This window comes from Sardina pilchardus, chromosome 3, assembly GCF_963854185.1.
Source record: "Sardina pilchardus chromosome 3, fSarPil1.1, whole genome shotgun sequence".
NCBI lineage: Eukaryota > Metazoa > Chordata > Actinopteri > Clupeiformes > Clupeidae > Sardina > Sardina pilchardus.
In genome coordinates, this window is record NC_084996.1 from 21326345 (window position 1) to 21353844 (window position 27500).

The 27500-nt window shown below is 44.5% G+C and overlaps 1 protein-coding gene across 2 annotated transcripts in view; it reads right to left on the bottom strand.

Annotated features, from left to right (window-relative positions):
• The window catches only part of pemt (phosphatidylethanolamine N-methyltransferase), a 70880-nt gene that overhangs the window by 7719 nt on the left and 35661 nt on the right, over positions 1-27500 (bottom strand). For both annotated transcript variants that reach the window (XM_062532402.1, XM_062532403.1), the window contains exons 4-6: positions 24899-25044; positions 18672-18783; positions 872-946 (exon numbers count right to left, since the gene is read on the bottom strand). In XM_062532402.1, coding sequence (XP_062388386.1) covers positions 872-946; positions 18672-18783; positions 24899-25044 — 333 coding nt within the window. The remainder of the gene's footprint in view (positions 1-871; positions 947-18671; positions 18784-24898; positions 25045-27500) is intronic.

The following is a 27500-nucleotide window of genomic DNA, read 5'->3' on the forward strand; positions in this document are numbered from 1 at the left end:
CATACAATTGGTGCTTAACCCGGGAGTATATTGAACATTTGTGTTAAATTGTGTTATATTGTGCTAAAACTGGTCTGAAATGGGACTTTAACTACACCTTAAATGCCCATGACGTCTGTCACTTATGTGAGTGGTGTTCCAATGATGATGATGAGTCTGGGTGAAAATAAGCAGCTCATCTTTTTCAAAAGTGTATTTTTGGGCTTTTTGCTTTTATCTAGAGACAGGACGGTGAAGAACAACAGGAAGTGAGTGGACTTGAATCTGGGTCTCCCCGTGGACACTTGGACCTGAACATGTAATGGATGCTGTAGCTGTCCGTTACGCCACAGCAAGGCTTGCACAGCTTGGTCTCTTTCTCGCTGCATACGAACCGCTCTGGAGTTCCATTGGAAACAAACCTCCAGGCGGTCTCGGCCCGTTTGCTTTGTTCTAAAACAGAGTGTGATCGCTGCTCTCACGTATAACCAATCGAAACGGTCTTTGGGGGAAACGCTCCACGTTCCGATTCAAGGAGCCAGGTATGAGAGCACCCTTAAACTCTTCCCAAACGCACACACAGCAATCATATCTTCCCAAATGCACACAGCAATCATATCTTCCCTTAAACTCTTCCCAAATGACCACACACAGCAATCCTATCTTCCTTGTAATCAAACGGTTCACATGCACTTGCTTTCAAAGAATATACAGTACTCGTCCCTGTTGTTCAAAACTTACGCCATCAGTGTAGCGACTGGCAGAGCTCCTTGCATGGGTAATGCCAGTTTGGTGGATGGGGGGAGGAAGGGGAAAGGATGGGAGAAGGAGATGGAGAGAAAAGAGAGGGACACAAGAGAGGATGAGAGAGAGGTAGAGAAAGGCATCTTACCCCTCATAGGCGATGGCAACCTTGTAAGTCACAGCAACCACTACAGTCAGCACAACACCAACCGGACTGGCATTCCTGAGAGAGAGAGAAAGAGAGAGAGAGAGAGAGAGGTAGAGAGAGAGAGAGAGAGAGAGAGAGAGAGAGAGAGAGAGAGAGAGAGAGAGAGAGAGGTAGAGAGAGAGAGTGGTCACGATTCAATCATACTCAAAGCATACACACACGCACACACAGACACACACACACAGACACGCACACACGCGCACTCACACACACACACACACACACAAAACAGAGAGGGATGATCACACACACACACACACACACACACACACACACACACACACACAACATAGGGGGATGATCACACACTCAGAAACACAAAGGCACATCGTTATACACATACTGTACATACAGGCAAGGCACATACTGTAGGTACATACATACAGCAGAGATGTGCCCATGCAACTGACCAGATGCAAATGCATACACACTTTGCCCCCACAGACAGACAGACAGACAGACAGACAGACAGACAGACAGACAGACAGACAGACAGACAGACAGACAGACATACATACATACATACATACATACATACAGACAGACAGACAGACAGACAGACAGACAGACAGACAGACGGACAGACAGACACACACGCACACACACACACAATGTTCATTTGGACTCAGATATTATTCTTAAGAGCTCATAAGTATTATCTCCCTAAAATGTGCATGGCACAAGTCTACCAATCAGCCACCTCATTTCCACTTCCCATTGCATTAGCTCCACTGCTCACGCTGCATGTGCCCAATCCTGTCGCACAGCTGACCCAATTCTGCTCCTGTCGCTATAGCTACAGGTACTGTAGCAACAGAGACTTTTGTAAGGACAAGCGATGGAAAGAGAGGCCAATTTGCTCGTGCATTCTATGGAGGACATATAGAGGACATATGGATCTGAGGAGTAGTCTCAAGTGCTTCTAACCACCACTTTTCAAGAGCATCATAGTCACGTGTGTGTGGCTGTGTGGGGGCTGATAACGGCTCACTTACCTCTTCAGTCATCAGGCTCTGATGAGACTCTAATGAAAGCTTAAAGGAGAAATTCAGTTCTATCTACTTTTAGATAGCGTCTCATTCAATGACACCTAAAGGAGGATATTTACTGGACTAGTGGATTACAGCTATTACTGATACTCTTGTGCATGCATGCTTATGCACATGCACACACACACACACACACACGCACTCGTCATCTCACACAGAAGTAGGTCAGTTGGTCAGTCGGTCATGCTGCTGCAGGATGGCACATTTACCCAGCATTCCGCAGGATGCTATGTGTGCGTGTGTGTGTGTGTGTGTTTTGATAGAGTGCTGATGGAGTATTGTGCCAACAGAACCACGGGTCATCAGTTTGGTCTTTGATGAAATTCCCATCTTCTCTATGTGGGGGGTCACCACGGATGAAAATGTCAACTGAACAAGTCGATGAAAAAACGATTGGGCTACACTGAATACAGAATACAAAAAACGTAACATTCACACGTCACAAATACTGTGACCCCCCCCCCCCCCACCACCACCACCACCACCTGTACCTCAAATGCCTGTGGCACATACAGTATGCCCTTCTCTCATGTCCGATGTAGCCACTTCTGTTGCTATGGTGGAAGCATTTGCTGAACTAACACTGCTCTTCAGTTGTGTGTTCAGAGTAGCCCTGCTGGATGAAGCTCGCCTTGAGGTGGACACTAGGGGCCAGGTACTAACGTTTCTGCACCCATTTCAGGCGTAACGTGCGCATAAAAACACGGCAAGGTATGTACAAACAGGTTGCTGAAGGAAAAACGCAGATTGCCTGTCGTGGGAGCTGAAAACGGCTATTTGCCCTTTTCCGTGTCATGCATATGCATTCTAGGGAGGATCAGCTAAAAAGTGGGTGTATTACGCAAGCACAGGGGAGGAGAAGTACTTATAGCGATTGATTAAAGGGATAGTTCGGGTTTTAAGACACAAAGTTATATGGGTTCCCTGTCAGCAACGTTGTGCATCAGCACTGACTTACCCCCCGACAGCGTCCTGTGAGCCGAGATCCAGCCGGTTTTTGATCGTTTTTGATGCTGAAGAAAGTAGTCCGGCAAGTTGCTGGGGTCACGAAAGTAAAGTGTTTTTCTTCTCAAAACCATATGCGTTCAACAGAGTGATATATTTGCACCACAAAAACGTTGTCCAGCTGTCAGTAGTGCGCAGTGATAGGAATCGAGAAATATAGTGCCAAGTGATAACGAGGTTTGAATTTTTCCTGGACAACGTTTTTGTGGTGCAAATATATCACTCTTTTGAACGCATATGGTTTTGAGAAGAAAAACACTTTACTTTCGTGACCCCAGCAACTTGCCGGACTACTTTCTTCAGCATCAAAAACCGGCTGGATCTCGGCTCACAGGACGCGGTTGCGGGGTAAGTCAGTGCTGATGCACAACGTTGCTGACAGGGAACCCATATAACTTCGTGTCTTAAAACCCGAACTATCCCTTTAAGTATTCCGCCATACAGTATGTATGAAAACAGTGCACGTCTATTTTGCGTTGAAAAACGTCCGCCTTCTAAAAGCAGGTATAATCCAAATTGCTGTTAAATACGTCTATTAGAGAAACTTTGGTAACACTTTATAATAACTACACACAATTAATCATTTATTAAGCATTTGTTACCTATTAGTTAATGGTTTGTTCATCATTAGTAATTTATTGTTCATGCGTAATTGTTCATAGTAAAGCATTTGTTCACAATGCTATATATGGATTGTTCATAGTAAGTAAAAGATTGTTTTTATGCCATGCTACACATTTGCAAATGAGTTGTAAAGACTACAGCATGGCATATCAGTAAAACGGTCCGGGGAAATTACCATAGGGGTCATTCCACGCCAAATCAACCAGAGCCCACGCACTTGCGTCTCAAAAAAATCTGAAAAAAATACCATGTGTGCCTATGTTACCCAGGAGACACTCTGTAAAATGTTTTTGTGCTAAGATCAATACTTTTCAAGTAACAGCCAGTTTTACAGGGGGAGGGGGGTGTCAAATTTGTTCTACCTCTTTTTTTTGTCAAAGTTCACAAGCTCATTGCTCAAGAACTAGAATCTGTAGGAGGCTCAAATTTTGCAGGCTGGTGCATAAATAGGAATAGTATGCAGTAAAATCACCACGAGTAGTCTGGATGATCCTGCATGGTCATAGCAGTCCCTCAAAGTTGATCAAAATCTTATTGGAGTTCTTGGCTGGGCTCTGTTTAGGCTTACATAAGACATATTTTTACTCAACATAGGCTCTTGATTTTTTTTCTCTTATTGAGATAAGTAGAAACACTCTCCGAAAAAGCAATGAAGACAAAAGAAAATCCATCAGGGACTGAACAGCAGACCTCACAAGTTTGAAAAATAATTTTGGATCTCATATTCAGAGCACCCTAACACCTTGTGGGAATATACAAAGATTTTTTTTATATTTTTGTCTATAATCTGCATTACCTCTTCTTTTTAAAAACACCAATTTGACTTGTCTTATGCAAATCTTTCTTTTTCATTTTCCACCCTAAACATGGACAAAATGCACCATTGAGATCAATATGTTTTGTCCCCACCCGGCAATTTCAGTGATTCAGTGATTTTAGTGGCACCTAGTGGTTACTCTATACAAAACAAATCTCTCAATAGATCTCTATGGTGCATTTTGCCCTTGTTCAGGGTGGGATATGAAAAAGAAAGATTTGCATAAGACAAGTCAAATTGGTGTTTTTAAAAAGAAGAGGTAATGCAGATTATAGACAAAAATATAAAAAAAATATTTGTATATTCCCACAAGGTGTTAGGGTGCTCTGAATATGAGATCCAAATTTATTTTTCAAACTTGTGAGGTCTGCTGTTCAGTCCCTGATGGATTTTCTTTTCTCTTCATTGCTTTTTCGGAGAGTGTTTCTACTTATCTCAATAAGAAAAAAAACCCAAGAGTCTATGTTGAGTAAAAATGTGTCTTCTGAAGGCCTAAACAGAACACAGCCAAAAACTCCAATAAAATGTTGATCAACTTTGAGGGACTGCTATGACCATGCAGGATCATCCAGACTACTCGTAATGATTTTACTGCATACTATTCCTATTTATGCACCAGCCTGCAAAATTTGAGCCTCCTACAGATTCTAGTTCTTGAGCAATGAGCTTGTGAACTTTGACAAAAAAAAGAGGCAGAACAAATTTGACACCCCCCTCCCCCTGTAAAACTGGCTGTTACTTGAAAAGTATTAATCTTAGCACAAAAACATTTTACAGAGTGTCTCCTGGGTAACATAGGCACACATGGTATTTTTTTCAGATTTTTTTGAGACGCAAGTGCGTGGGCTCTGGTTGATTTGGCGTGGAATGACCCATAGGTAACATTAATCCCGTGCGAACGCGACCCTCTGTAAAGATGTCTGTAATATTTTGTCACATCCCAATTCCCTATGTTGTACACCATGGTCTGAATGAAAACATAACATGCTGTGCAGCTTTTAATAAGACGTTAGCTAGTTTACCTAATAGCTTGATGTTGTCAGCAATTTCAAACTACTTATGGTATAACATAAAGCTAATGTTCGCTAGTTTAACGAGTTTAACCAACTTGTGTAGTCTAAATGCCGCACGTAACTGACGTACCGTATCACATGCACGGCGACGAAGATGTGAGGGGTTAGGTGCCTTGCTCAAAGGCACTTCAGCCGTGGACGGGCATGGGACAGCAGTGCTCAACCACTTCCCCCATCAACATCTGTCCTACTGGTCGGGGATCAAACCGACAACCTCTCAGTTCAACTCTATCATGGAAAAAACTTCACAACTTAACCTAATTTCAATGCCAATTGGGTGCGAGCTTTGAGAGAGAGAGAGAGAGAGAGTGTGTGTGTGTGTGTGTGTGTGTGTGTGTGACACAGGACCCTCAGCAAAGCCTCTGAATCCTCTGACTCCATATGTCTGTGATGAGTGAACGTGAGAGATGAGTGAATCAGGCTTTGGCCCACTGACCCAGTGGCGCTCCTCGAGAGAGACAGCATGTGTTTCTGAGTGCACAGCACTGGACCAAACGACCGATACATGCACACACACAGGCACACACACACACACACACACAGTCTGGGTGGGCAGTGACTCAGTGTCTTCAGCACCTCCAGCAGCCAAGCCTTCCTCCCATGGCCCTGTTCCTCTAGAGAAGCAGCATGGAACAAGCTCCATCATGGCGACTAACTTGTCTTAATTTCAATTTTTAATTGGGTGCGACAGACTGGTCCACAGCTTTGAGAGAGAGAGAGAGAGTGTGTGTGTCACAGGACCCTCAGCAAAGCCTTTGAGTCCTCTGAATCCTGAGAGCATCACACTGCATTTATTAATTCAGCACGCTTTTAAGCGATGCAACTCACAAAATGAGGAATAAGATGTAAGCTACAATGCAAAAGAGACCTTAGGTAACAAAGACCACTATGACAGTAAACACTACAATGTAGAGGAGACCTCTAAGTATAAGGGCCTGTGTCCACCAATCACGTTTTTTTGCAGAGACCGCGGCTATTCTCAGTAGAAATCCTGTGAAGTTGAGCGTTCACTGCGCTCAGTGCCCCTGGGCGGAAAAAAGCCCTCGGCCAGACCATGTTTCCTGTTTCCTGAAATCTGTTCAACTTTTAGAACAGCGCCGGACTCCGACTCGGACACTTCTTTCTCAACGACCAATTAAAACTTTGCAACTTAGCAACAATAAACACGAAAAAACTGTGCGTTGAGTAGATTTGTCTTGATGAGACTCCTTAAAATAAGTCGAAGTCTTCTTAAATTAAGTCAAAATTATCTTTCGTGAAAGCGCTAGGCAAGACGTTTCATACTAAAAACAATGGCAAATAGATTTTTTAATATAATGTAACACTTGGTTGGATTTTTTTTTTAAGTGTAAATATAGTATACGTTAGCCTGGTCATACCAAACCCTTGTATTAATATCGTTCAGAGTAATGGTGAGGGAAAATAATAATAGAGTGGAAGTTTACGTATGGCTATGCCAGGCTAAGTATACGTAGAAGTACTTGCCAAGTGTATATCAAAGATGGAGATGGGAAGACGGGAAGTGCATGGGAAGAGCATGATTAGTGCATGTGGAGAGAAGTGTGTTTTCGAGCTAAACTCTGCTATCTGGGCCACACAGACCTCAGGCTGATTATCAGGCACTGGCCTTGAGATGGACGCATGGCATACGCAACCTCTCCTACTCTTTATACGACCTAATGGAGAGTTAGTCACTGATAATGGAGAGAGAGAGGGAGGGAGGGAGAGAGAGAGAAAATAGGAATGAGAATTTAAAATAGTTCTTTCCAAGGGCTTAGATTCAGCATGACAACAACAGCCACTGTGACACTATTAAGCATTCGGGTACATAAAGACAATGGCCTCCGCATTTGCTCTACTTGCTACTGATGGAGTGAAATAAGGACATGCCTTTCCTTCTATTATTGCCAATTAAAGAAACGGTGGGTGCCCCTCATTCGTCTTTTATAGACCCTCCCTTCCTTCCTCGGTCCTTGTTCTCACTGATCTAGATAAAGAATGAAGGGGTATGGCAACAATGGGATAGTCCATCCAGTGCTAGTAATAGATCAGTGGGAACGAGTTTGGAGGACCGAGCATCGAGGATCGATGAGGGATGTTGAGAGAGGCCCGATAAGTCCATCTACAGTAGACACATATAGTCCATATCCTGATTTCAGTTGTTTACAAGTTGCTCTTGTTCTACAGCACAAATAAATGGGCAAAATGTGCAAGATACTGTACTGTACGTGGTGGTTCATTCTGGAATTTCATTCATTCTGTCCTGACTTCCCTGCTCCTAATGCAAACATGCTGTAGTTTTCAACTATAAAATGTTGTGCTGCTGTGACTCTGAACGTTACTGCTTGTGAGGATGTGTCTTTTCTGTAAGGAGGAGAGAGGCAGCCTTCTCACCTGGCGCCGCCAACGCCAACGCAAGCGGAAGGTCACGGCCACTCTAGAACAGCGTGGTCAGTTCTGTTTAGAACACAAAAGCCTCTGAGTCAACCGAGACAGGACGCTACAGAGCACTTCTATTAGAGCTCTGTGCTATTTCCTAGAAGGACATTCCACTGACCCGAGCATTCACACATCACACCTTTCATTCAGTCGGTTAACAGACGTAGTATCTCTTGCCTGGCTGGACAACTACACGTCCACGTGTATACACTTAAAAAAGGGGTTTTCGGGGTGCTATATAGAACCATGCAGGCTTTGAAGAACTCTCATGGCCTGGTCAGACTAAACAATTTTTTTGTCGCTCACAATTGTCGTTTACGATCTACCATGTCACACTGTACGATTTTAGAACCATGAAAACCTCTCCGCGTCTTGGTCGGGAGAGTGGCCACATACACCGAAAGCATCGGTCGCGTCATATGACTCCCGTCAAGTTTCTGACAAGCCAGACTTTTTGTCGGGCTGTTTTAGAATGTCGTGAACGACAAATCGCAAGTCGTGAAGCATGTCACAGTATAAGATTTACTCCGCATTCGATGTCGTGCCCGACCATTTCAAATCGGATACGACGCTGTAAACTTGTCGGTCACGACAAATTCGGGCCAAAATCGGGCTGAAATCGTGTAATCTGACCAGGCCATTAGGGGTTCCTTTGATGGACCCTTCAAAATGCTTTCAAGAACCATTTAGGATTGCCATAAATGAAGCACGCAATAGAACCATTTTTGGCTCTATGAAGCACCTTTTTTTTCTAAGAGTGTACGGACAACAGAAACTGCTGAGTATCTCTCCCAATATCAAATGCTGCGTCTTCCTTGCAATGTTAGCAAAAGTGAAAATATATCTTCATATAACGCAATGCGATTGTTGATCTGAAATATGCAGATGCATCTCAATTTAATAACAAAGACCTTGTTGATGGATACAAGTTCACCACTTCACATCCTCCTCAAACTACCAATTTTAGCATCTGTTCCTGGTATGTTTTTTATTTATCGCGGAGCGGAACTGAATAACTGTGCCACCACTGTGGCCTATTCCACCGCAGCGTCGGAGGGCTATTTTAGTCGCCCTGGCAGCTCTTCGGTGATGGAGAGGCGAGATGGAACCGGGGCCCGGGGAGAGCAGAGTTGTGTAACAGGCTGGATGTCAGAGCCCTGAGTGCTGCTGTCAGACAGCGATGCCGTAACACAGTCCAGGACGGAGATGAAGGATGAAGATGGATGACGCCTACAGTATGTCTTCAGTCAGTGGACAAGGATGGAGTCCAGCTCTAGACATTACACCTCCCCGCCCTCCTCCTCCTCCTCTCTCTCTCTCTCTCTCTCTCTCTCTCTCTCTCTCTCCCTCCCTCATTCACCTGATTTTCACCCTCATAATAGCAGACCACACTGACCTAGCAAGGAGGCTCTATTAGACTCTGGAGGTCTGATGAACTCCTCCACCTCAATCCGCAACTATCAAACTTTATTATTCTCTTACTTTGTCACACACACTCCGCACCTCATCTTACCCAGTCTCTTTCACACACCCCCTTCACTCTCTCTCTCTCTCTCTCTCTCTCAAATTCAAAGGGTGCTTTATTAGCATGACTGTTCGGTACAGTGTTGCCAAAGAAGCGTGTTCCAAATAACACCAATATCATAAAGGAAATAAAACAGAAATACATTATACTATGTAAACAGTAGTGGAAATAATAAGTGTATGTGTATGTGTGTGTGTGTGTGTGTGTGTGTGTCTCTCTCTCTCTCTCTCTTCATCATCATGAAATAACAAACCTCATCAGAGCATCATGCTGCACTGCTGTTCTGGAGGTCTGTGCCTACTCTCCATCTCCCCATCTGACTCTCTCTCTCTCTCTCTCTCATCTACAATCTCTCCATCTCTCACTCTATCACTCTCCCCATCACTCCATCAATCTCTTTCTTCTTGCTTTCTATTCCTCTATTTCTGCCAATATCTATCCCCCCCTCACCTTCCTTTGATGATGGCGTCCGTCATTTCTACCTTACTCAATTACCTCTCTCCCACCTGGTCCACAAAATCAATGCTAAAGAGATCCAACTCCACCAGGATACAACGACAAAGAGGAGGAGAGAGAGAAAGAGAGAAAGAGAGATAGATAAAGAAAGAGAGAGAATGAGAAAGAGAGAGGCAGATAGATGGAGAAAGAGATAGAGAAAGAGAGAGAGGGAGAAATAGACAGAGAAAGATGGAGAAGGAGAGGGAGAGAGAGAGATAGATAGAGAAAGAGAGAAGGAGAGAGAGCAAGAGAGAGAGAGAGAAAGAGAGAAGGAGAGGGAGATTGATTGATTGTGGATGGCAGGATGTGGGTGTGATTGGCCAGCTTGTTGACCAGAGGAGGGTCATTTTGACCTCAGTTTTACCGTAACAGGAGACTTGTGTCTCCCACCCATGCCCACACACACACACACACACACACACACACACACACACACACACACACACACACTCTGTCTCAAATAGCAACAGTGGGCTCCGGTCAGGTAGACCCAGGCCACATCATCACTTATATGCCTGGAACAGTGGAAAACAATATACACTCACAACAGATGCACATGCGCGTGCACACACACACGCCTGCACACACGCACACACACACACACGCCTGCACACACACACACACACACACACACACACACACACACACACAGACACACACACACAAACAAACACCCACCACACACATCCACTGCTGTGCAAGAGCTAAGACACCCATGCTAAAAAGAGGAATAAATGAATAATAAAAAAAAATATCTACTGATTCTCCTCTGTTCCCTGCCAGAACCTCTGTCTCTATGGGAATTTAACGTAGGGGTTTCCTTATCTATGCCCACTGCATTTTAAGGAATAACATTGATTTATTTACAATACATGATTCATTCACAAAGAAAAAATTGGTGTCCTTAAAGTTTGGATTTCTCCTAATGTCTTAAATTAAGGCATTAAGATACATTTTCAAAAGATAATTTTTTGTTCCTCTTTTTAGTCAAAGTTAGCATGTGTGTCTTAACTTACTGTATACACAGCGCTGTATACAAACACTCACACACACACTTGAGCACATATACACACGCATACCCAGTTGCACAAACACTCCTGAGCATACATGTACTGTACATATCAGCACGCAGACACAAACGCACACGCACGTGTGCACACACATACACATACACATACACCCACACACACACCTGCACACTGTGTGATCACAAATGCACTGTGTGATCACAAGTCAAAGATACAAAGTTAAAAAAAGACCATCACCTGAGATCTCACACTCACTCATATCCGCACACACACTCACTCGCTGCCCAGAAGGCAATTCAATTCAAGACAACACAATTGCATTTCTATATATAGCACCCATAGCTCATGGATGCCCCATGGACATCTTAAAGGCACACAATAGAGCTCACAGCCTGGGCCTGGCCCCAGGGCCACACAGGGATAGTGGCACACACACACAGCGCTGCACACACACACACACACACCACACACACAGACACACACACAGTCTTAACATTTGGTGTAAGCAGCATCATTACGAGTGGGAGGTAGGGAGGTTGGTTTTCCTAAAAGTAAACACACACACACACACACACACACACACACACACACACACACACACTATGCGTACTGTCTGCTTACCATGACCCCGAGTAGCTAGTTTATTATGGGACATGGTTTACAGGACAGTAAGTAGAGATCCTCACACACATCACCCCACCGTATCTCTCCAACAGATCTCTACTTGTATAGAAACGTTTTTAAACGTAAAAACTACAACCGATAGAAGCCTATGCACAATAAATAGAAATTCAGGCAATTTATGTAAAAGGTCCATGATCGCTACACATGTCAATGAGTTCTTTTCTATTTGCGTAACAACGTATATAAGGTGTGTTGAATATGAATGTCCTGTGTTATTCTCAATAAATCCCCCCCCCCCCCCGATAAACGCGCATGTCCTGTGACGTCCCCAGTAGGCGTGTTAAACGGTGTTTGACCTCAGCGGCGGGGAGGATCGATGGCGCGCGGGAGAGCTAATGAGCGAATTCCTCTTCAGGTGAGCTCCCCGGGCTGGAGCACCCCCAACTCCGCCTCCCTGAGGAGCTGCCAATAGGCAACAACAAGCCCACTGACCTACATCTGACAGAGCATCAGCGCATGCGCACGCTTATATATACATGTATGAGTGTGTGACTGTGTGTGTGTGACTGTGTGTGTGACTGTGTATGTGACTGTGTGTGTGTGTGTGTGTGTGTGTGTGTGTGTGTGTGTTGGAACTGTATTTCACCACTGAAACTATTTGCAACCTTTCAGTATGTGTGTGTGTGTGTGAGAGAGAGAGACAGCTGTGTGTATGTGTGTGTGTAGCCAGAGAGGTAATGTACTGTACGTCTATCCAGGGCCATCAGATCAGACAGCTCTGAGAGCTGAGACAATTATCTCCAATCATCTCCAGTCTGGTACTCAATAATGTCTGCACGTCTGCTGTCCTTTCCATGAAAATCACACTGGACACTTACGTGCACACGCAGTAGGCACACATGCACACATACACACACACACACACGTGCAGAGTGAAGAGGAGGGAAGAGAAAGTGGGTTAATTGGATGAGTCTGAGTGGGCAGATGACACCATATTTCCATCGATCTGTTTTCCGTGCTCTCTCCCTCCTCTTCTCTCTCTCTCTCCCTCTCTCTCTCCCTCTCTCCTCCTCCTCCTCTCTCCACATCCCTCACTTCTTCTCTCTTGTTCTCACACCTTCTCTTCTTCCTCATCTCCCTCTTCTTCTCTCTCCATCTCTTCTTCCTCATCTCTCTCCATCTTATCCATTCTTCTCTATCTCTTCCTCATCTCTTCTCCTCTCACTCTCTCTCTCTCATTATCCATCTCTTTGTTTTTTCTCATTGTCTCCTTTTCTCTCTGACCTCCTTCACTCCTGCTCCTGCTCCATCTCTCCATCTCTCTCTCTCTCTCTCTCTCTCTCTCTCTCTCTCCATCTGCCTCTGTCTGTCTGTGGTGTTTGGGCATGGGGGTAGCGGAGGGGTCTGGCACAAGGTTGGCATATAAGGAGCACAGATGGCACTGCCAGGCTTGAGCTCCAGCACCAGCTGGTGAGATAGGCACCATCACTTCAGTGTTTTTGCTTTAATGGCTCTAGACTGATCTCAGCTCCTTGCAAGCACTTTGTGTGTGTGTGCGTATTTGTGTGTGAGTGTGTGTGTGTGTGTGCGTGTGTGTGTGTTTGTGTCTCAGGACTTCCCCTCTCTGTGTGCGCTCCACAGATCCCTTTGTGTGTGTGTGGGTGTATGTGTTTGGGTGTGGGTGTGTCTGTGGACGTATGTGTTTCGCTCTGAGTGTGTGTGTGCATTCATCAGGTTGTCCAAACTGATGATGCTTTTGTGAACTACTAACTCCGGGAACCGGGAACAATCACATACACTAAGGCCCCTGGCCACGCCCACCTAGATCCCCTTTCAGGGAGTTACTAGTCTGGAACACCATTCGGTTCTTAAGTCCGACGTCACGGGCTCAATAGCTCTTTCGTGGAAAGACGTTTACTAGTGTAGCCAGACGGTTTTTGCAACTTGTACATTTTGTCATCATCATCTCCGTTTTAGCGATTGTAAAACAATATCGGTAAACCTTATCAGAGCAGGCTAATTAGCTGTGCAGACAGATGATATATTTAAGGATAACATCCTGACTTCCGCAAAAAATAGGATTTGATTTGGTTAGGTAACAAGTTAGCAGTGAGATGACAATTTTCTTAAATGCTCTTCAGAATAGCGGAAAAAATAGTGTATTTTACTGTCTATGGAGAAAAACAAGTGAGTCTGAAAGCTGTTGGACCTGGAAAGAGATTTATTATCCCATTATTACATCATCACTTAATAACCGAATAGTTTACAAATGTTTCCATCAATTGGCAGATTACCTGCCCAATCAGCGACAGTTGCACCAAACACCAAAAATTGCAGTCGCAAGAATGTACATTTATCTACAGCACAGGCAGACCCACATACATTGTTTCCTGACTGCCAATGCTGTTTATAGTCAGCATGTGAAGTTTAGGCGGAGTGGGAAGTAACGTTAGGATCGACGTGATTGAAATCATTGGTTCAGCCTAACCAAAGTTAGCGCCAATTCTACGCCCAACGCCATGCGAGTGTTGCAAAGGTTTCCCAATCATGATCACCAGACTCTATTCACTTTGCGAATGAGCTTGGTGTACCAGGCTACTTAAAGATAAACTATGCAGGATTGGCGATTTCATCTCCGGTTTCGCTTTTGCTTTTCGTTTTCGCTCGTTTTATGGTTGGATATTTCTCTGCAGAGCTTCCTCTACAGTTTTAGCGTGTACATTTATATATAGGTTATATATATATTTATAAATTGCAAACGTGGTTCTTCTTGTTTCTCACACGTCTCAGACTTCCAGATGTACCAGATGTAAACAAGGAGCGATCGCTCCCCGGACAAACTGCAAGGCTGCAATAGCAGATAGGGACACTGGGGGCGGGAGGAAATATTACTGTTTTCGATAAAACTGGTCAGTCAAGCAGTGTGTGTGTGTGTGTGTGTGTGTGTGTGTGTGTGTGTCTGTGTGTGTGTGTGTGTGTGTGTGTGTGTGTGTGTGTGTGTGTGTGTGTGTGTGTGTGTGTGTGCATGTGTGTGTGCGTGTGTGTGTGTGTGTGTGTGTGTGTGGCATGAAACAACATCTTTTGTGGATTGTTCAAGGGCAGATTTCAAAATCTCAGTCACACATATGCAGCAATCATACTCATTTTAGTGATGACAATGATTATAATGATGATGGGGATGATGGTGGCCCATCAAGCAAAGAGCCATCTAGGGCTTAAAGTGAAGGTTTAATAGACCCTAAATTATTTCTCTTCCTCACAAGCAAATGGGATGTTCAAGAGCTTCCTGTAGCTTCTCCAATCAGCACCTTCCCCTCTTTTTACCCAGCCAATCAGATCCCTCGGCCTCCACACACTCAATTACATCTCAGCCACAAATTGACAGAATCTGACAGAATAATGCACCATTTTCTCAACAAAAAAAGAGAGTCTGGATTTAGGTCAAAACACTTGGGTGTGTAATCTGTGAGAAATTATGGGCAATTGCAGTCATTTTGACAACCTCACTGCTGGAGATTCATATGCCTCTGCTAGACCACACATCAACAATCAAATTGGCAAAGAAAACTGAATAGATGAACGAAGGGACAAACTAACCAACAAACGAATGGAAATGAATGAATGAATGAACGAATGAACGAATGAACAAACGAATGAATGAATGAATGAATGAACGAACGAATGAACGAATGAATGATGGACTATCAGACTGCTCAACTGACTTAATGCATGAATGAATGACTGCTTGAAAAGCTGAAATAGGCAAGGCAAGGCAAGGCAAAGCAAGGCATGGCAGCTTCATTTGTATAGCTCATTTCATTCCCAATGGAACTCAGTCCGATAACAGAGAACAGTATAAGTTAATATACATCAGTCATATAGCATGGCACAGACTGAGTGAACGAATCAATGATGGCTGCCGGTCATCTTTATTTCTGTAGAGCAAGGGGAGGGAAGAGAGAACTGCTGAGGGTGTTTCATGTGGTAGAGTTTGTGCACATTTATGGAGATTTATGACTAAAAGTAGCTTTTTAAATATATACTAGAGCAGTGTCCGTACAAACAATGTTTACCAAGAAACTTGTTGCCCAATGACGTTGATGCAGGTAGATCATGTTAGATTGGCGATGATGTAGAATCAGGCCCGTGCAGTTAGTAGCGGCTTTTACTGACTTTGCAAAGTAAATAAGTGAAGGGGAAAGGCATTTGAGTTGCAGCTAATAGCAGTATTAGACACATTACATACCCATGCGTTTTTGCTGTTGTTGGGAAATCATAAAGCTAACCTGATCAGGCAACCGAACCGCTAGGGCAATAGGTAACCACGGTTGTTGATGTAGTAGGCTAGGCTAGCCTATGCAACGTTACGTTACTATAACAGCCTGCTTACCAACATGGGTGCATGTGTGTCGGACTCAGCATGTTTATCCAAGATCAACAATCTTGAAACCGATCAACAATCTTGGCTTTTTTTATTCTAAACTGGAGTGGGAGTGAGAAGGGGATTGGCTAATGCGGAGAGCGGTAGAATTGTGGGATTGCGGTAGAAGTGTATTTTGCTTAATTTAACGATATCTTTGTAATTTTTTGTCCGAACACAACCAAACTTTGCACTGCACTCACGCATGTCATTAGCAATAGATGTGTCAAATTTTAGGTCAGTCGGATGAGTGGTTCGAGAGTTATGCGTGGAACACACAGACAGACAGACAGACAGACAGAGTGACACACAGACAGACGTTCCTTGCATTAATATATATATATATATATATATATATACAGTACATAATATATATACTGTATATATATATATACGTTTTCTGCTCGTTTCATTTTCTGGACCCTGCTCGGACTACTTTCTCACAGCATCAATGATTTCCAAATGCCAAATGAATCCCATGATATGAAAGCCGTAGGCGGTGAAATGACATAAAATCACTTTAGAAGAAAAGTAGGTCACTGAAAATAACCCTTTAAAGGCGCCATCAGCTCTCCTATCCGCACCTGTGTAACTATGTGTCCGTAGGTGTGTGTAATTGTGAGTGAACATTCTGCTATTCGTTCCCCAGCAGGCTTTTTGCACCCAATGCCTCCTCTGTGATATTCACAAGCTTGAGATGTAGGTGAAACCAGAGCTACAATTAAGACTAATTAGCAAGCCAACCTACTTTTCACTCACTCACAGAGAGAGAGAGAGAGAGAGAAAGAGAAAGAGAGAGACCATAGTCACAGTGTTTTACAAATGGAAAACCTGTGTGTGTGTGTGTGTGTGTGTGTGTGTGTGTGTGTGTGTGTGTGTGTGTGTGTCTATGCATTCACATGTAACTAAATGGAAAATGGATGGAGAGTGTTGCATAGAGGAGTGTAGGATGACGACAAAGAGTGACCCTAAGAGAGAGAGAAGTGGGTCAACCCACACACACACACACACACACACACACCATAAAGGACACCCTCTCTTTTACGTGCACTTCAATCACAGACAATCATGCTCACATGTCCTGTTTTTAGACGTTCAGTACTATGATTGGACAATGTGGCGTACCTAATGGACGCACGCACGCATGCACACACACACACACACACACACACACACACACTGCATGTGTGTGTGAGAGTGTGTGTCATTGGGAGGAAAGATGAGTGTGAGAGAGTGTGTCTTTGGAAGAAGAGATGTGTGTGTGAGAGTGTGTGTCTTTGGTAGGAAAAATTTGGGAGGAGAGATGTGTGTGTGAGTGTGTGTGTGTGTGTGTGTGTGTGTGTGTGTGTGTGTGTGTGTGTGTGTGTGTGTGTCTGGGAGGAAAGCGCGAGCTCTGCAGTTTCATCGGGGCAAACACCTCTCCTCTGAAGTGCTGCTAAGCAACTGGCTAAGTCAAGAACCAGAAGTTTAGTAATGGTCACCATGGAGACCATATTTGATTCACTCACTCACTCACACACACACACACACACACATTAAGTTTCATTTCTTCTACTTTTCCCTCCTATAGCAGAGGCTTAATTAAAAGCTTGTTACCATAAACATGGTCAGGATCGTGTTCGCTAATGGCCACTCTCGACACTGCTCATCAAGCGTCTCTACACTCCGCTCTACAACATCTGCATCACACGCCTCACACCAGAGGCCAATAACATCAAGATGGACACAATGGAAAATGCAATTTTCTCTTTTGCACTGCGATGGACCGCTGCTGGGATTAACCTGCAAGTTACAATGTTGCATACTGACATAGTTTTGGATCGTTTTCACAAGATATAATTTCTGAACAGACCATGGCAGCCGTGGCCTACTGGTTAGGGCTTCGGGCTTGTAACCTGAGGGTTGCCGGTTCAATCCCCGACCAGTCCACGGCTGAAGTGCCCTTGAGCAAGGCACCTAACCCCTCACTGCTCCCCGAGCGCCGGTGGTTGGGCAGGCAGCTCACTGCTCTGGGTTGTGTGATTCACCTCACTGTGTGTTCACTAATTCGGTTAAATTGGGTTAAATGCAGAGAACTGAATTTCCCTCACAGGATCAAAAAAGTATAATCTATTCTATTCAACGTTTGAAAAAAAAAACTATGTGGGCTCATCTCGACCCTGGACATAATTTATTGCAGCCTCTGGATTTATCACCAATTCTCCAGTTTTGAAAAGAGAGGCTGCGGTATAATAATGTGTCGATGCACTGGAGACACTTACAGGGCAGCACTCAACACAGGAGGAGATGTGTATTAATCCTGAACTATGAAAAACATCTCTGCACATGTCTCCACCAGGTGTGCCAACAGCCTAATTACACCTGATTAGAGAAGGTAGATGCACTACCTTCACAGCCGTGTAATCTGAAGCTTGTGTGTGTGTGTGTGTGTGTGTGTGTGTGTGTGTGTGTGCATGTGTATATGGATATGTGTGTGCAATCCAAAGTTGTGTGTTAGTGGGTGTGTGTGTGTGTGTTATGTGTGAGAGAAAGAAGGTGAAAGACAAAGACAGACATGCGCACTCGCGCACACGCACACACACACACACACACACACACACACACACACACACACACACACACACACACATACACTCACATGAGGGCCAGACCCAGGTAGTTGAGTGAGCTGCCCCAGTACATGGGGTTCTCCATCACGTTAAACGGGAAACCAGTGACCTTCTTCTCCATTAGGATTCCAAAGTAATCACCTGCAGAAACACACACACTTTATTTCTCCATCAAGATTCCAAAGTAATCACCTGCAGAAACACACACACACGCACATGCACAGGCACACACACACACACACTTTAATTATCTCTCCACTGTAAAAAAGGTTGAATGGCTTCCATGAAAAGCTGGGTTTCTGACTCACTCTAATCAGAGCTCATGAAAAGCCTGAAAAAAAATAGAAGTCTGGGCATGTTCAGAAAATGGCAGTAAAGAGATTAGAGTATAACACAGAATAAGAGCGCTTTCTCTCCTAACACATCTAACAAACCCAGTGTGCCTGACCCACACTCACAATGCACTTATTTCCACTTCTACTAACATCTCCTCAGACGATTCTCTTGGATGGCACTTATCATGCACTTATTTCCACTTCTAACATCTCCTCAGACTATTCTCTTGGATGGCACTTATCATGCACTTCCTTCTAATACCATCTCCTCAGACTATTCTCTTGGATGGCACTTATCATGCACTTCCTTCTAATACCATCTCCTCAAACTATTCTCTTGAATAGTACTTATCACATACTTCCTTCTAATACCATCTCCTCAGACTATTCTCTTGGATGGCACTTATCATGCACTTCCTTCTAATACCATCTCCTCAAACTAGTCTCTTGAATAGTACTTATCATGCACTTCCTTCTAATGCCATCTCCTCAAACTAGTCTCTTGAATAGTACTTATCATGCACTTCCTTCTAATACCATCTCCTCAAACTATTCTCTTGAATAGTACTTATCACGTACTTCCTTCTAATACCATCTCCTCAAACTAGTCTCTTGGATGGTATTTATCACGCACTTCCTTCCAATACCATCTCCTCAAACTAGTCTCTTGAATAGTACTTATCATGCACTTCCTTCTAATACCATCTCCTCAAACTATTCTCTTGAATAGTACTTATCACGTACTTCCTTCTAATACCATCTCCTCAAACTAGTCTCTTGGATGGTACTTATCATGCACTTCCTTCTACCGCCATCTCCTCAGATGATCACAATGTTGAATGGTAAAATGCACAAAACTTGAACTGCTTTGAGTAAAGTGCACTGGTGAGTCGTGCACCCTCAGTCATAAATACTAGAGGCTCTTGTTCACATGCAACACAGTGGCTGTCCTAGCTTGCATAACAACCTGAAAAGTTTTTGGAGGCAATTTGTGGTGTGATAAACTTCAGACAAGTCATTATTTAGTTGTACACTATTTCCCGCTCTCCCAATCTGATGAGCTTCGTTTTTTTGCGAATGTTCTTCACGCACGCACACATGTGTACAGTACACACACACACACACACACACACACACACACACACACACACACACACACACACACACACACACACACACACACACACACACACACACACACACACACACACACACACACACACACACACACACACACGCACGCACACTAATACCAGCAACACAGTTTAACCAAAGATCCTTCATTACTGACAAGATAGAGCAACATAATGCATCTCTATGGAAGCAAAATTCGTACAGTTCCTGTCTGCTTAAAGAGGCGTGTCGCAAAGACGTCATAGTGGGATATCGATCTCTGTCAGATTGGCAAGCAGTTCAGTTCGAATGCAACGGAGGTCTGCTTAAAGGGAGATTTAGCTCCCTCTCCTTTGTGAAGACAGAAAGCGGAAATGATCGAACGTTTGCGCCTCTCGCTCCGCTTTAACCCTCTCTGGTTTAACTTAATTAAGAATGCACTCACTACTGCAACATTCTGAACGGCTGATTTTATTTATTTATCTATTTATTTTTATTCAGGTGAATATTTAGTCTTTTACTTTTGTCTCTTACAAAAGGCCTGGTTGCAAATAGAAAAGCGAAGAATCATCATCTAAAGACCGTCTCAGAAGCAGTGTTGTAGGAGGCGGCTGGATTCCACCGACCCTGCTCATTAATGAATGTTAAGGCTAAAAGAAGCTGCTAACTGGTGAATTTAGGAAAAAATGAAAATAAAAAACAAACTAAAATACAAAAAATAATGGGCATGTCTCTCATAACTTCAGGACTGGCAATTATTTTGAATAGGAGTAATTCACGTAGCATTCTAACTCTAATAGTAGCAGCTAAGTCTAGGACAGCTTAAAAGATGTCGAGACGACTCCTAACTCAGTAAGACCTATTCACAAGCAGTCCTAAACAGGTTTTTTGCAGTGTTGTACAAAGTACTGGGAAATCGAACTCAAGTAGAAGTATGGGTAGCCTACCAAAAAATTACTTTGGTAAAAGTTCAAGTCACCGACTGAAATGTTACTTGAGTTAAAGTCTTAAAGTATCTGAAATTTCTTGCACTTAAGTATGACAAGTAATGTTCAATTAAATGTACTCAAGTAATGAAAGTAAAAGCGCAAGTAAAAGTTAATAATAATCCAATCATCTTTTTATATTTCAAAGTTTATCCAGCATTTTTAAAACTGGAAAAAGACAAGTAGTCAGAAGACTGACAGTTCCTCAATGTGCTTCTTTAAATTGGAGGGGGAGTTTTTGTAAGATAGAATTTCAACATTTTTTGGGAAGCATAAGAGGCACTTCATTCAATAGGATGAATCTTCACATCAACGTAGGAGAACATTGTGTTTAAATATGGCCAGGGGTGCTCATCATCAGGGTCCCCTTCATTTGTAGCCAACGTAGCTGCTGTTTCCATCTCGTCTTCTTCCATTGCAAAGCTTTCTATTCTGCCTTCTGCTGAGCTGTTCACGTGAAGCTGTCATTTTTTCATTTTGTTTCTTTTTTTTTGTAACGAGTATGGCGCATTGAAAATGCATTGGAGTAAAAGTATGCAATTAAGTTTGGAAATATAGTGAAGTAAAAGTAATCTGAATTTTAAAGTAAAGTACAAAGTATCCCAAAATATACTTAAGTATGGTAGTGAAGTATTATTACTTAGTTACTATACAACACTGTTTTTTTGTGGCTTAACATCGCAATGTTTTGAAATTAACATGCAGTTACAGGAGCTCTCAAATGCGAAGGAATAATTGTGCATTGTAACTAAAGGATGCAACAATAACGCCATTTTCCTTCTCATGAGTAGGTCTGAGATGCTTAGTGAATAACTTTGCAGAGAAAACTAAAATATTTTTATTTAAAATATGACCCTGCCAGAATAGTGCTTATAGACTTTGAATGTGAGATCACTACTATACCTGTTTGTGATGCCGCCAAGGCAAAGGCATCGCCATGAGAACAGATGGAAGTTTTTATATCGAGAAGAACGGGCTAATTGGGTGAGACGACCACTCGCATCCTGGTTAACACATCTGGTATTTCAAGAGTTAAATGTACTTGAGTTGTGTTTGTGTATGCTTTGAGATGTGTTTGTGTGTGTGTGTGTGTGTGTGTGTGTGTGTGTGTGTGTGTGTGTGTGTGTGTGACAACAGAGGAATGGGATGGTGTGTGTGTGTGTGTGTGTGTGTGTGATAACAAAGGGCGTGCGTGCGTGCGTGCGTGCGTGCGTGCGTGCGTGCGTGCGTGTTTTGCTTTGATTAGAGGTCAAGAGAACTGGTGATGTGTCAGGTCGAAGATCTGGGCCAACCTTTCAAATGAAAACTAGAGCAACACACACACACACACACACACACACACACACACACACACACACACACACACACACACACACACACACACACACACACACACACACACACACAAACACACACACACACACACACACCTACACACACACACACACACACACACACACACACACACACACACACACACTCCCTCTCTCCTCTTGCTTCCCGTTGGTGACCCATTTGCGGTGCGGAGCTTCCTTTCATGGCCTCTGTGCAGGTCCACTTGTCTTTCAGAGTGACGTGTGTGTGAAAGAGAATTAGTCTGGCTTACATAACACCTACACACCCCACCAACATGGCTGACAAAGGCCACTTGCATAAGTGTGTGATTAATGTTAGCAATAGCATGCACACATACACACACACACACACACACACACACACTGTCTCAGCTTTTCAGGTAAAATGAGGTGTTGCCGATGGAGGGCGGAACAATTGCAAACTCTTGCGTCACTATAAAGCTTTTATTCTTTTATCCACCACCATCACCACAATACAGACTGTGTTCTTCTGACATTTTCGAAGGGCTTTTCGCCTTTTTGAAATAATTAGCAATGACAACCATGACAGAAATAACAGTTACCAAAAGCTACCAAACAGCTACCAAAAGATAAAATAAAATCTAACCAACTGTTATCCATCTTATATTAAGAACGAAACATCTATTTGATATTACTCTAAGCCATGGGTCTTCAACCGGGGGTCCCCGACCCCTAGGGGGTCCGCGGAGGTACTGCAGGGGGTCCGCGAAAATATTTGGTCTGAAGCATTTTTTTTTTCTCCTCCAAAAAATAAAATTGGTTTTAGTTAACATAATGTTCAAAAGAAATTCGCTTCATATTCGTTTTTAAATAACTAATTCATGTGATCATGGTGTAACTTTTTGCCAACCTAGCCTATGCCAAAACACATTAGCAATCAAATAAGAATGATGGATCGGTTTTTTAACTCCCCGGGGGAAAAGCTACACGTCAGACATGGAGGTTCGGATAGATAGAGGATGCCAACACGGCTTCCATGAATAGCCAGTAAACGCAGACAAGAAAAGACTCGTACATACTTGATCCAACTCAAATATGCCTAGCCTACTAAATTGAGTTGGATCATCGCGATTAAAGAACACTTTTTCTCCCGTGCGTTTTAGCTTTAAATACCTTCGCTTTCAGCAGCATCTGACCATAAGCAAACTCGTTCTTTTCATTCTGTGAGATAAATTACGTTCCGACTGTTTGATTAGTTTGCTCAATGTCGGGACTGATGGACCCTGAACTTTGCGGGATAGCCTATTTGTTCTGTGTGATGTTTTGCTTTGTTTTTCTTTTTACGAGAGTCTGCGGTCTTTGCGCGTCAAGGCATTCTGCGCGAATTAATTTCATCTGACGTTCTCCGCGATTCATAGGCTACCATCACAATAAAACGATAACGATAATCTCATGTGTTTTTGTTTCCTTCTGTAAGACAAAGTACAGTAGTATTTACACAAGAGTAACAGGCTTTCTGTCTATCAGTTTGAGATGATGAAGCTTTGCCTGAATTTAGCTGAACATATCCACCTTAGTTAACCCTTGTGACATTCATTCTATTATAGGGCGAATTTATGCAACACTATGTAAAGAAATATCAGAAACGAGTTGTATAAAGCAGTAGGCCTAGGTACCCCCCTGTTAATAATAACTTCTGCTTAGAATGTGCGCGCACGCGCGTGCGTGCATGTAGGCTACAGTAGGCACTCATGACTGACTGTCCAAATGATAGACAGGATTTGAGGTGGGCTAGGTGTGGGGGTCCGTGCTCAGTCCCTCTTACAGCCAAGGGGTCCTTGAGCTGAAACAGGTTGAAGACCCCTGCTCTAAGCATAAGGACTACTTACCTAGTGTTCTCCCGAAAGATAATTTTGACTACATCTAAGAAGACTTTGACTTATTTTAACAAGACAAATGAAGCCCTAATGCTACATCTTACTGAGAGGCTGGAGTGCTAATGCTACATCTTACTGAGAGGCTGGAGCGCTAATGCTACATCTTACTGAGAGGCTGTAGCGCTAATCATAGGTATATAAAGCTTAATATATCTATGGCGCTAATGCTACATCTTAAAGCTTTATATATCTATGGCGCTAATGCTACATCTTACAGCTTTATATATCTATGGCGCTAATGCTACATCTTAAAGCTTTAGCGCTAATGCTACATCTTACTGAGAGGCTGTAGTGCTAATGCTACATTTTACTGAGAGGCTGGAGCCACTGGAGCGCTAATGCTACATTTTACTGAGTGGCTGGAGCGCTAATGCTGTATATGTGTGTGTGTGTGTGTGTGTGTGTGTGTTTGTATGCGTATGTGTTTGTGTGCATATGCATGCATGTATGTGCGTGTGTGTGTGTGTGTTTGTGTGCGTGTGAGTGTTGCTGACCCACAAGGCGCTGTTGTGTTGCACCACTGGATCACCCTAGTGTGAGTGGGTGTGGTGCAGTGTGTGTTCACTCACCCAGGAATGTTCCTGTGAATCCCAGCGCCACAAAGCTGCTGAGGACGAGCAGAGAGCCGGCCGCCATGACGGCCGCGCCCACCTGGAACAGCTCCCACCTGTCCATCAACGCACACCTGGGCTGGCCTTTTATCGCCACGGTGATGCTGAGAGGGGGACAGAGAGTCAGAGGGAAGGAGAGTGGGTGGTGGAGGAGAGAAGAGAAGAGAAGAGAAGAGAAGAGGAGAGGTGAAGAGAAGACAGGAAAAGAGAAAGAGAAGAGAAAAGGAGTGAGGAGAGGAGAGACAAAATGAGAGGTGGAGAGAGGGAAGATGAAAGGAGAAGAAGAGAGGGGAGAAGAGAAGGGAGTAGGGGAGGGGAGAAGAGGAGTGGAGGAAATGATAAAGGGGAGAGGGAAGACAAGGAACAGTGGGGCAAGGAGACAAGGATGTCAGTGGGAGTCCAGCGTGACAAAAACCTCTTCATCACAACTCTTACAGAACTCATGAATGGAATCGATCGTAGTCCCACTCTGAGGTAATTCTGTCCTTCAGATGCCCCTTAAGAAACACTGAAAGCCTCCACATCACCCCGGCGCCGTGAGTGTCCTCTGTGGGCGAGCGGGCGGGCGGGCGGGCGGGCGGGCGTCCTTATTAAGTGGGTCGGAGCGGCACTCTCGGGTGTGTTGATGTAAGAGCGTAAATATGGAGTAGCCAGATAAAGCGGGAGCCGCCAGAGCCGTGGGTGGAGGAGCTACTGCTAGCCGTGGGTGGAGGAGCTACTGCTAGCCGTGGGTGGAGTGGAGGAGCTACTGCTAGCCATGGGTGGAGGAGCTATTGCTAGCCGTGGGTGGAGGAGCTACTGCTAGCCGTGGGTGGAGCCATTGCTAGCCGTGGGTGGAGGAGCTATTGCTAGCCGTGGGTGGAGCCATTGCTAGCCGTGGGTGGAGGAGCTACTGCTAGCCGTGGGTGGAGGAGCTACTGCTAGCAGTGGGTGGAGGAGGCGGAGCTACTGCTAGCCGTGGGTGGCGGAGCTACTGCTAGCCGTGGGTGGAGGAGCTATTGCTAGCCGTGGGTGGAGTGGAGGAGCTACTGCTAGCCGTGGGTGGAGGAGCTATTGCTAGCCGTGGGTGGAGGAGCTATTGCTAGCCGTGGGTGGAGGAGCTATTGCTAGCCGTGGGTGGAGGAGCTACTGCTAGCCGTGGGTGGAGAAGCTATTGCTAGCCGTGGGTGGAGGAGCTACTGCTAGCCGTGGGTGGAGGAGGCGGAGCTACTGCTAGCCGTGGGTGGCGGAGCTACTGCTAGCCGTGGGTGGAGGAGCTACTGCTAGCCGTGGGTGGAGGAGCTACTGCTAGGCTCCGGAGGGAGAATGACCCATCACTCTGCCCTCAGGGCAGCAGAGGATGCTGAGGTCCAACTCTGCTGTCCCTTACGGCGCAGCAGTGAAGTTGAAAACACTACTAGGCTACTGTACACACACGTATGTGCATGCGGACGCTCAACCATGGGCACGCACACGAACACACACAATCATGCACGCACACTCATACACGGACGGACACGTACACACACACACACACACACTCAAACACACAAACACAATCATACAGACACACACAGACACACACAGACACACACACACACACACACACACACACACACTACTGTTGCACTGGTGTCCTCGGAGAATCATTTAGGTAAAAAAGTGTTCCCCTTTCAGAGTGGACAGTGAAGGTGACAAGTCTGCTGTGACAATAAGGCCAATGACAATGACACAGTCGGAATCAGATGGCGCTTAGCAACCACTGTTCCAGAACTGTGCCAGAGAGTATAATTATGGTCTGCGCCGGGGACGGCACTTTGATGGGAGAGGGACACCAGGCGAGGTCTGACAGGTGGGCATGCAGCTCTCATCTGACGGACACACTCTCTTACTACGACTGACCTGTACGCAGGAGACGAAAAGTACAAATGCTCTTTTTAAATTGCTCGATTCTTCCCCAGTGACACTGACACACACACACACACACACACACACACACACACACAGACACAGACACAGACACAGACACAGACACAGAAACGCACACGCGCACGCGCACACACACACACACACACACACACACACACACACACAGACACAAACACAGACACGCACAATCGCACTATCGCACGCGCACACACACGCACACACACAAACATAAACACAAAGGCCCAGAAAGCAGGCCATGTCCAAGTGGCTGGTGTGGACAAAGTCATCAGAAAAAGCACCAGGGGACTGTGGGAGCTCAGAGGTGGCAGACCAACAATAGTACAGTACACACACACACACACACACACACACACACACACACCAGGGGACTGTGGGAGCTCAGAGGTGGCAGACCAACAATCGTACAGTAGCCGCCCCTCCTGGCTCAGGATGATGGACAACAGGGCTGCCCCCCACAGAGAGAGAGATGGACTTCGGAGATGGAGAGGAGCACACACACACACACACACACACACACACACACACACACACACAGAGAGAGAGAGAGAGAGAGATGAACATCGGAGATGAAGAGGGGCACACACACACACACACAGACACACACACACACACACACACACACACACACAGA